At 43.1% G+C, this 12,450-nt stretch overlaps 1 protein-coding gene across 1 annotated transcript in view; it reads left to right on the plus strand.

Moving 5' to 3' along the window:
* Positions 1–299: 299 nt before the first annotated feature.
* Positions 300–12,450, plus strand: part of LOC124026127 — a gene marked incomplete at its 5' end in the record, with an annotated part of 14,861 nt that continues 2,710 nt past the window's right edge. The window contains one exon of the mRNA XM_046339292.1: positions 300–500. Coding sequence (XP_046195248.1) covers positions 300–500 — 201 coding nt within the window. The remainder of the gene's footprint in view (positions 501–12,450) is intronic.

Consider the following 12,450-nt stretch of genomic DNA (forward strand, 5'->3'; position numbering starts at 1 on the left):
TCTCATGGACTCTCTATGTTAGTAGTAACATGGACTGATATTCTCTTTAGTAGTCCCATGGACTGATATCCCTCTGATATCTCTCTAGTAACTCTGGACTCTCTCTCTCTCTCTAACTCTCTCTCTCTCTAGTAGTAACATGGACTCTCTTTCTCCTCTTTTCTCAGTAACCAGTTGAAGTGACTGTTGTATTTTCTCTAGTCTGATGTTTTAATGACCTAACCTGATCTATGATCCCATTCTAACAGACCTCTCTACCTCCCCTTCCCTCTCTCTTCCCCCTCTCTTCCTCCGTCCAGGCGACCCTGCGGAGGGTGACGTCTCCGTGGTCCCGGGGCCTCAGGACGGTGGTTGCTATGACAGCGCTGCAGAGGACTCTGAGACCCCAGCAGTAAGGGTTCATCTGGACCCCGATGTGGGGGCGCTGTCTCTCCCCGAGGAGGGGTACGAGAGGACCACACCTGAGGGAAGTGTAGGAGAGGAGGAACATGTGGAGAACGGTGAGGGAACACACACACCTGAGACACACACACAAAAACAGACACACAGTGATACCTATAGAACACCACACACACACTATAGAACAACACACACTATAGAACACCACACACACACTATAGAACACCACACACTATAGAACAACACACACTATAGAACAACACACACTATAGAACACACACACACACTATAGAACACCACACACACACTATAGAACACCACACACACACTATAGAACACCACACACACACTATAGAATAACACACACATGCTATAGAACACCGCACACACACTATAGAATAACACACTCATGCTATAGAACACCGCACACACACTATAGAATAACACACTAGAACATGCTATAGAACACCGCACACACACTATAGAACACCGCACACACACTATAGAATAACACACTCATGCTATAGAACACCGCACACACACTATAGAACACCGCACACACACTATAGAATAAACAGTAGAACACACACACTATAGAATAACACACATGCTATAGAACATGCTATAGAACACCGCACACACACTATAGAACATTTGAAACACACTATAGAATAACACACTCATGCTATAGAACACCGCACACACACTATAGAATAACACACTCATGCTATAGAACACCGCACACACACTATAGAACACCACACACACACTATAGAATAACACACTCATGCTATAGAACACCGCACACACACTATAGAACACCGCACACACACTATAGAACACCGCACACACACTATAGAATAACACACTCATGCTATAGAACACCGCACACACACTTAAACACACACTATAGAACACCGCACACACACTATAGAACACCAGAGCACACACACTATAGAATAACACACTCATGCTATAGAACACCGCACACACACTATAGAACACCGCACACACACTATAGAATAACACACTCATGCTATAGAACACCGCACACACACTATAGAACACCACACACACACTATAGAATAACACACTCATGCTATAGAACACCGCACACACACTATAGAACACCATGCTCAAACAGTAATTAAACACTATAGAATAACACACTCATGCTATAGAACACCACACACACACTATAGAATAACACACTCATGCTATAGAACACCGCGCACACACTATAGAATAACACAGTCATGCTATAGAACACCGCACACACACTATAGAATAACACACTCATGCTATAGAACACCAAACACACACACTATAGAACACCAAACACACACACCTATAGAACACCCACACACACACTATAAAACAACACACTAAACACCCTCAAACACACACTATAGAACACTTAACACACACACTATAGAACACCACACACACACTATAGAACACAAACACCCTAAACACTCAAACACTAAACACACTATAGAATAACACTAAACACCCTTCATGCTATAGAAACAACCGTAACAACCATAGAAAAGGGATGTCAAACACCTAAACAACCTTGTCCAAACACTTTCTAAACACCCTAAACAACCGTAAACACCCTAAACAACCATAAACACCATAAACAACCCTCAACACCCTAAACACCCTAAACTCAAACTCCTAAACACCCTCAAACAAGCATAAACACCCTAAACAACCGTAAACACCCTAAACATCCGTAAACACCCTCAAACATCAGTAAACACCCTCAAACACTAAACAGTAAACACCCTCAAACACCCTAAAACAACCAGTAAACACCTCAAACACCCTAAACACCCTAAACAACCGTAAACACCCTCAAACACCCTAAACAACCGTAAACACCATAAACAACCGTAAACACCCTAAACAACTGTAAACACTCTAAACACCCTAAACAACCGTAAACACCCTAAACAACCATAAACACCATAAACAACCCTCAACAGCCTAAACACCCTAAACAACCATAAACACCCTAAACAACCATAAACACCCTAAACAACCGTAAACACCCTAAACAACCGTAAACACCCTCAAACATCCTAAACACCCTCAACCACAGTAAACACCCTCAAACATCCTAAACACCCTAAACAACCGTCAAACACCCTCAAACATCCTTAACACCCTCAAACACCTAAACACCACAAACACCCTCAAACATCCAAACACCTCAAACACCTCAAAACAAACCCTAAACACCCTCAAACACCCTAAACACCTCAAACACCCTAAACACCACAAACACCCTAACACCCTAAACAAACACCACAAACACCCTAAACACCCTGAAGTCAACACCCTGTAACACCCTAAACACCCTCAAACACCCTCAACACCACAAACACCCTAAACACCTCAAACACCCTAAACACCCTCAAAACACCCTCAAACACCCTCAAACACAAACCCCCTCTTCTAAACACCCTCAAACACCCTCAAATACAGTAAACACCACCCAAACACCGTGAACACCCTCAAACACCATAAACAAAACCGTAAACACCATAAACAACAAACACCCTAAACAACCCTAAACACCCTCAAACACCCTCAACACCACAAACACCCACAAACACCCTAAACACCCTCAACACCACACACCCTTAACACCAAAACAGTAAAGGAACCGTAAACACCATAAACAACACACCTGAAACACCCTAAACAACCAAACACCCTCAAACACCACAAACACCCTCAAACACCCTCAAAACACCCTAAACAACCGTAAACACCCTAAACACCCTAAACAACCAAACACCCTAAACAACCATAAACACCATAAACAACCCTCAACACCCTAAACACCCTAAACAACCGTAAACACCCTAAACAACCATAAACACCCTAAACAACCGTAAACACCTAAACAACCGTAAACACCCCAAACATCCTAAACACCCTCAACCACAGTAAACACCCTAAACACCCTAAACAACCGTAAACACCCTCAAACATCCTAAACACCTCAACACAGTAAACACCTCAAACACCCTAAACAACCGTAAACACCTCAAACACCTAAACACCCTCAACCACCACAAACACCCTAAACACCCTAAACAAACCGTAAACACCTCAAACACCCTAAACACAAACACCATAAACACCCTCAAACACCTAAACACCCTCAAACACCCTAAACACCACAAACACCCTAAACACCCTCAAACACCCTCAACACCACAAACACACTTAAACACCCTAAACACCACAAACACCCTCAACAACACAAACACCCTAAACACCCTCAACACCACAAACACCCTCAACACCACAAACACCCTTAACACCCTAAACACCCTCAAACACCTTCAACAACACAAACACCCTAAACACCCTCAACACCACAAACACCCTCAACACCACAAACACCCTTAACACCCTAAACACCCTCAACACCACAAACACCCTAAACACCCTCAACACCACACACACCCTTAACACCCTAAACACCCTCAAACACCCTCAACACCACAAACACCCTAAACACCCTCAAACACCCTCAAACACCCTAAACACCCTCAAACACCCTCAAATACAGTAAACACCCTCAAACACAGTAAACACTTTAACACCCTCAAACACCTCAAATACAGTAAACACCTCAAACACGTGAACCTATAAACACCATAAACAACCGTAGAACACCATAAACAACCGTAAACACCCTAAACAACCGTAAACACCCTCAAACACCCTAAACACCACAAACACCACAAACACCCTAAACACCCTCAACACCACACACACCCTTAACACCCTAAACACCCTCAAACACCCTCAACACCACAAACACCCTAAACACCCTCAAACACCCTCAAACACCCTAAACACCCTCAAATACAGTAAACACCCTCAAACACAGTAAACACCCTTTAACACCCTCAAACACCCTCAAATACAGTAAACACCCTCAAACACCGTGAACACCCTCAAACACCATAAACACCCTAAACAACCGTAAACACCATAAACAACCGTAAACACCCTAAACAACCGTAAACACCCTCAAACACCACAAACACCCTCAAACACCCTAAACAACCGTAAGCACCCTAAACAACCGTAAACACCCTAAACACCCTAAACAACCGTAAACACCCTAAACAACCATAAACACCATAAACAACCCTCAACACCCTAAACACCCTAAACAACCGTAAACACCCTAAACAACCATAAACACCCTAAACAACCGTAAACACCCTAAACAACCGTAAACACCCTCAAACATCCTAAACACCCTCAACCACAGTAAACACCCTAAAACACCCTAAACAACCGTAAACACCCTCAAACATCCTAAACACCCTCAACCACAGTAAACACCTAAACACCCTAAACAACCGTAAACACCCTCAAACATCCTAAACACCCTCAACCACAGTAAACACCCTCAAACACCCTAAACACCCTAAACAACCGTAAACACCCTCAAACACCCTAAACACCCTAAACAACCATAAACACCCTCAAACACCCTAAACACCACAAACACCCTAAACACCCTCAAACACCCTAAACACCCTCAACACCACAAACACCCTAAACACCCTCAACACCCTCAAACACCCTCAACACCACAAACACCCTAAACACCCTCAAACACCCTCAACACCACAAACACCCTTAACACCCTAAACACCACAAACACCCTCAACAACACAAACACCCTAAACACCCTCAACACCACAAACACCCTCAACACCACAAACACCCTTAACACCCTAAACACCCTCAAACACCTCAACACCCAAACACCCTAAACTCAAACCCTAAACACCACAAACACCCTAAACACCACAAACACCCTTAACACCCTAAACACCCTCAACACCACAAACACCAAACACCCTCAACACCCTAAACACCCTCAACACCATAAACACCCTTAACACCCTCAACACCACAAACACCCTAAACACAGTAAACACCCTCAAACACCCTCAAACACCGTAAACACCCTAAACACCCTCAAACACAAACATAAACACCCTTTCAAAACACCCTCAAACACCTCAAAAACAGTAAAACAAACACAGTAAACACCCTTTAACACCCTAAACACAGTCAACACAAACACCAAACACCCTCAAACACAGTAAACACCCAAACACCCTAAACACCCTCAAACACCCTCAACACAGTAAACACCCTAAACACCACAAACACCTCAACAACAAACCCTCAAACACAGTAAACACCCTCAAACACCCTCAAACACCCTCAAACACAGTCAAACACCCTCAAACACCCTCAAACACCAACACAGTAAACACCCTCAAACACCTAAACACACAAACTCAAACACCCTCAACACCCTCAAACACAGTAAACACCCTCAACACCCTCAAACACAGTAAACACCCTTCAACACCCTCAAAACAGTAAACCCTAAACACCACAAACACAGTAAACACCCTCAACACCCTCAAACACAGTAAACACCCTCAACACCCTCAAACACCCTAAACACCCTAAACACCACAAACACCCTCAACACCCTCAAACACAGTAAACACCCTCAACACCCTCAAACACAGTAAACACCCTCAACACCCTCAAACACAGTAAACACCCTCAAACACCCGCAAACACCATAAACACCCTCATTTCTCAGGATTTTGAGTACTATGAAACATGCTATTTTGCTCTCTCTCTCTCTGTCTGTTTCACTGTCTCTATCACTGTCTCTATATCTATATCTCTCTATCTCTATATATATATATATATATATATATATATATATATACATAATATACACTGCTCAAAAAAATAAAGGGAACACTAAAATAACACATCCTACATCTGAATGAATGAAATATTCTTATTAAATACTTTTTTCTTTACATAGTTGAATGTGCTGACAACAAAATCACACAAAAATGATCAATGGAAATCAAATTTATCAACCCATGGAGGTCTGGATTTGGAGTCACACTCAAAATTAAAGTGGAAAACCACACTACAGGCTGATCCAACTTTGATGTAATGTCCTTAAAACAAGTCCAAATGAGGCTCAGTAGTGTGTGCCTCCACGTGCCTGTATGACCTCCCTACAACGCCTGGGCATGGTCCTGATGAGGTGGCGGATGGTCTCCTGAGGGATCTCCTCCCAGACCTGGACTAAAGCATCCGCCAACTCCTGGACAGTCTGTGGTGCAACGTGGTGTTGGTGGATGGAGCGAGACATGGTGTCCCAGATGTGCTCAATTGGATTCAGGTCTGGGAACGGGCGGGCCAGTCCATAGCATCAATGCCTTCCTCTTGCAGGAACTGCTGACACACTCCAGCCACATGAGGTCTAGCATTGTCTTGCATTAGGAGGAACCCAGGGCCAACCACACCACCATATGGTCTCACAAGGGGTCTGAGGATGTCATCGCGGTACCTAATGGCAGTCAGGCTACCTCTGGCGAGCACATGGAGGGCTGTGCGGCCCCCTAAAGAAATGCCACCCCACACCATGACTGACCCACCGCCAAACCAGTCATGCTGGAGGATGTTGCAGGCAGCAGAACGTTCTCCACGGCGTCTCCAGACTCTGTCACGTCTGTCACTTGTGCTCAGTGTGAACCTGCTTTCAACTGTGAAGAGCACAAGGAGCCAGTGGCGAATTTGCCAATTTTGGTGTTCTCTGGCAAATGCCAAACGTCCTGCACGGTGTTGGGCTGTAAGCACAACCCCCACCTGTAAACGTCGGACCCTCATACCACCCTCATGGAGTCTGTTTCTGACCGTTTGAGCAGACACATGCACATTTGTGGCCTGATGGAGGTCATTTTGCAGGACTCTGGCAGTGCTCCTCCTGCTCCTCCTTGCACAAAGGCGGAGATAGCGGTCCTGCTGCTGGGTTGTTGCCCTCCTACGGCCTCCACGTCTCCTGATGTACTGGCCTGTCTCCTGGTAGCGCCTCCATGCTCTGGACACTACGCTGACAGACACAGCAAACCTTCTTGCCACAGCTCGCATTGATGTGCCATCCTAGATGAGCTGCACTACCTGAGCCACTTGTGTGGGTTGTAGACTCCGTCTCATGCTACCACTAGAGTGAAAGCACCGCCAGCATTCAAAAGTGACCAAAACATCAGCCAGGAAGCATAGGAACTGAGAAGTGGTCTGTGGTCCCCACCTGCAGAACCACTCCTTTATTGGGGGTGTCTTGCTAATTGCCTATATTTTCCACCTGTTGTCTATTCCATTTGCACAACAGCATGTGAAATGTATTGTCAATCAGTATTGATCTTAAGTGGACAGTTTGATTTCACAGAAGTGTGATTGACTTGGAGTTACATTGTGTTGTTTGGAGCAGTGTGTATATATATTTTTCTTTATTTTTTTTATTTTTTCTGTCTATATCTTTATTTATTTTCTCTCTCACTTCCTCTCTTTCTCTCTGAGGCCTTGACAGAGTCATCCATCGTTATTTTCATGTTGTTTTTCTCATTTGAAAGCAAGAATGCTCCAATGCACATGTCTCTTTCTGTCTCTCTCTCTCTCTCTGGCTGTGTTTTGTATTGTCTGTTGTGAGTCCCGATACGGCTTGACTTGGACACATTGTCAGAGAAGTCAGAGAAGTCTGTAATGACAAGCCTACGTGTGTTTGTTTAGATGATGCTCTGTAGCCTCCTTCACAGAGAGCTCTGCAAACACGACCAGCCAATCACAGAGAGTTCGGCAAACACGACCAGCCAATCAGCAACCCAAATATGTCCTTTCAACCAGGAAACAGAGCTGTAGCTCTCTCTCTGTGTATCTCATGGTGACACAGAGGGGAGTTTGAGGGGTGAAATTAATATTGGTTGGTGTTGGTATTGGTGTTGGTGTTGGTGTTGGTGTCATTATGGTGTTGGTATTGGTGTTGTTATGGGTGTCATTTTGGTGTTGGTGTTGGTATTGGTATTGATGTTGGTGTTGGTGTCATTATGGTGTTGGTATTGGTGTTGTTATGGGTGTCATTATGGTGTTGGTATTGGTATTGGTGTTGGTGTTGGTGTCGTTATGGTGTTGGTATTGGTGTTGTTGTTGGTATTGATATTGGTGTTGGTGTTGGTGTCGTTATGGTGTTGGTATTGGTGTTGGTATTGGTGTTGGTGTCGTTATGGTGTTGGTATTGGTATTGGTGTTGGTGTTGGTGTCGTTATGGTGTTGGTATTGGTGTTGTTGTTGGTATTGATATTGGTGTTGGTGTCGTTATGGTGTTGGTGTTGGTATTGGTGTTGGTGTCGTTATGGTGTTAGTATTTGTATTGGTGTTGGTATTGGTGTTGGTGTTGGTATTGGTTTTGGTGTTGGTGTCGTTATGGTGTCGTTATGGTGTTGGTATTGGTGTTGGTATTGGTGTTGGTTTTGGTGTTGTTATGGTGTTGATATGGGTGTCATTTTGGTGTTGGTGTTGGTGTTGTTATGGTGTTCTTATGGTGTTGTTATGATGTTGATATGGGTGTCATTTTGGTGTTGGTGTTGTTATGGTGTTGTTATGGTGTTGTTATGGTGTTGTTATGGGTGTCATTTTGGTGTTGGTGTTGGTGTTGGTGTTGTTATGGTGTTGTTATGGGTGTTGTTATGGTGTTGTTATGGTGTTGGTTTTGGTGTCGTTATGGTGTTTTTATGGTGTTGGTTTTGGTGTCGTTATGGTGTTGTTATGGTGTTGTTATGGTGTCGTTATGGTGTTGTTATGGTGTTGTTATGGTGTTGTTATGGTGTCGTTATGGTGTTGTTATGGTGTTGATATGGTGTTGGTTTTGGTGTTGTTATGGTGTCGTTATGGTGTCGTTATGGTGTTGTTTTGGTGTCGTTATGGTGTTGTTATGGTGTTGGTTTTGGTGTTGTTATGGTGTTGATATGGGTGTCATGTTGGTGTTGTTATGGTGTTGGTGTTGGTTTTGGTGTTGATATGGGTGTCATGTTGGTGTTTTGTTTAATTTTGGGTCAAATGGTTTTAAACCGTGTTTGATTTGATACATGTTTCAATATTTTTTCATAAACTCGGTTTCTGATTGGACATAAACTCGGTTTCTGATTGGACATAAACTAGGTTTCTGATTGACATAAACTCGGATTGGACATTCTGATTGGACATAAACTTGGTTTCTGATTGGACATAAACTAGGTTTCTGATTGGACATAAACTAGGTTTCTGATTGGACATAAACTAGGTTTCTGATTGGACATAAACTAGGTTTCTGATTGGACATAAACTCGGTTTCCGATTGGACATAAACTCGGTTTCCGATTGGACATAAACTAGGTTTCCGATTGGACATAAACTAGGTTTCCGATTGGTCGTAAACTAGGTTTCCGATTGGACGTAAACTAGGTTTCCGATTGGACGTAAACTAGGTTTCCGATTGGACATAAACTAGGTTTCCGATTGGACATAAACTAGGTTTCCGATTGGACTTAAACTAGGTTTCCGATTGGACATAAACTAGATTTCCGATTGGACGTGAAGGTACATTTGTGGAAATCATTTAATTTAGAAATCCACTCTGAAAACTCTTGGAAAAGTCATGTAATAACTTAGAAGCTTCTAGTCAGTAAATTACATTTCAGCTTCCATGTGAATGTTAATAAGAAGGGGAAAGTACAATGACGATGATGATGGGTTCATGACCTATGACCGTTGACCTATGACCGTTGACCGTTGACCTATGACCGTTCCCTGGATTTCTGGTTTATGAAAGAGAAAATGTCTTTGTTTCCATGAGAGACAGGTGGTTGCTATGACAACGCATTACTCTACGAAAATAACGATATGGTTCTCCAATAATAAGAGGTAATCTTCTACCCTGCTAACCTTAACACGTTAACTGACCTCAGATCAGTCTACAGAGATTAGATTTAACTGATCAGTCTTTGATTAGTCCTCATTTAATGAGATCAGACAGGATTGTCTGACATACTCATTTAACTGACCTCAGATCAGTCTACAAGATTACTCTGACATACTCATTTAACTGACCTCAGATCAGTCTACAGAGATTAGTCTGACCTGCTACTCATTTAACTGACCTCAGATCAGTCTACAGAGATTAGTCATTTAACTGACATACTCATTTAACTGACCTCAGATCAGTCTACAGAGATTAGTCTGACATACTCATTTAACTGACCTCAGATCAGTCTACAGAGATTAGTCTGACCTACTCATTTAACTGACCTCAGATCAGTCTACAGAGATTAGTCTGACATACTCATTTAACTGACCTCAGATCAGTCTACAGAGATTAGTCTGACCTACTCATTTAACTGACCTCAGATCAGTCTACAGAGATTATTCTGACCTACTCATTTAACTGACCTCAGATCAGTCTATAGAGATTAGTCTGACCTACTCATTTAACTGACCTCAGATCAGTCTACAGAGATTAGTCTGACCTACTCATTTAACTGACCTCAGATCAGTCTACAGAGATTATTCTGACCTACTCATTTAACTGACCTTAATACATTACCATTTAACTGACCTCAGATCAGTCTACAGTGATTAGTCTCACCTACTCATTTTAAATGTGTCCCTCTATGCACTTCACATATCTAGAGATCCCTTTAAATAAGTCTAGATGCATTCATTTCCTGTAGGCATAATCCTCTCACATATGACATGTAGAGATCCCTTTAAAAATGATTTAGAGACACCTTTAAATAAATAAATATGTCTGCTGTGGGCATAATCCTCTCACATATGACATCAGTCCTTAACAGATTGACCTTTGACATTTGAACCTTTGACCTTTTGGGGCTGTTGGAACGTGTTATTATATTTTAGGAGATGCTTTGAATCCATTGAATGCAGTCAGTATTTTTCTATTCAGTTATATTCAGTTATATTCAGTTATATTCAGTTATATTCAGTTATATTCAGTTATATACACTATGCACTCTTTTATATGTCTAGTATGTAAGTATCTTTGTCTGTCTGTTTGTCTGTCTGTCTCTCTGTCTCTCCCCCTCTCTCTCTGTCTCTCTCTCTGTCTCTGTCTCTCTGTCTCTCTGTCTCTCTCTCTCTGTCTCTGTCTCTCTGTCTCTCTGCCCTGTCTCTCTGTGTCTCTGTCTCTCTGTCTCTCTCTCTCTGTCTCCCTCTCTCTCTGCCCCCTCTCTCTCTGACTCTCTCTCTCTGTCTCTCTCTCTCTCTGCCCCCTCTCTCTCTGTCTCTCTCTCTCTGTCTCTGTCTCTCTGTCTCTCTGTCTCTCTGCCCCTCTCTCCTCTGTCTCTCTCTGTGTCTCTGTCTCTCTGTATGTCTCTCTGCCCTCTCTCTCTCTGCCCCCCTCTCTCTCTGTCTCTCTCTCTCTGTTTCTGTCTCTCTGTCTGTGTCTCTCTCTTTGTCTGTCTCTCTGTCTCTCTGTCTGTGTCTCTCTCTCTGTCTGTCTCTCTGTCTCTCTGCGCCTCTCTCTCTGTGTCTCTGTGTCTCTGTCTCTCTGTCTGTGTCTCTCTCTTTGTCTGTCTCCCTGTCTGTCTCTCTGCCCCTCTCTCTCTGTGTCTCTGTCTCTCTCTGTCTGTCTCTCTGCCCCTCTCTGTGTCTGTGTCTCTCTGTCTCTCTGCCGCTCTCTCTCTGTTGCTCTGTCTCTCTGTCTGTGTCTCTCTCTCTGTCTCTCTCTCTGTCTGTCTCTCTGTCTGTCTTTCGGTCTCTCTTTCTCTCTCAAAAGCAATGGTAAATTGTTGAATTTTCCCAGATGTATTCAACCCAGTATAATGTGTCATTTCTAAACCCATACTAACAGATGATCTCCTTCTAACCCCACATCCCTTCCCATTGTAGATGCCACACAGCTATGAGTCTATATTATATTGTAACAGTAGTTCTCCCTCTCTCAGAGACCTGTGGTTAATACTGTGTATTATTACCAGTAGTTCTCCTCTCTCAGAGACCTGTGGTTAATACTGTGTATTATTACCAGTAGTTCTACCCTCTCTCAGAGACCTGTGGTTAATACTGTGTATTATTACCAGTAGTTCTCCCTCTCTCAGAGACCTGTGGTTAATACTGTGTATTATTACC

This window comes from Oncorhynchus gorbuscha, unplaced genomic scaffold (genome assembly GCF_021184085.1).
Source record: "Oncorhynchus gorbuscha isolate QuinsamMale2020 ecotype Even-year unplaced genomic scaffold, OgorEven_v1.0 Un_scaffold_2617, whole genome shotgun sequence".
Taxonomy (NCBI): domain Eukaryota; kingdom Metazoa; phylum Chordata; class Actinopteri; order Salmoniformes; family Salmonidae; genus Oncorhynchus; species Oncorhynchus gorbuscha.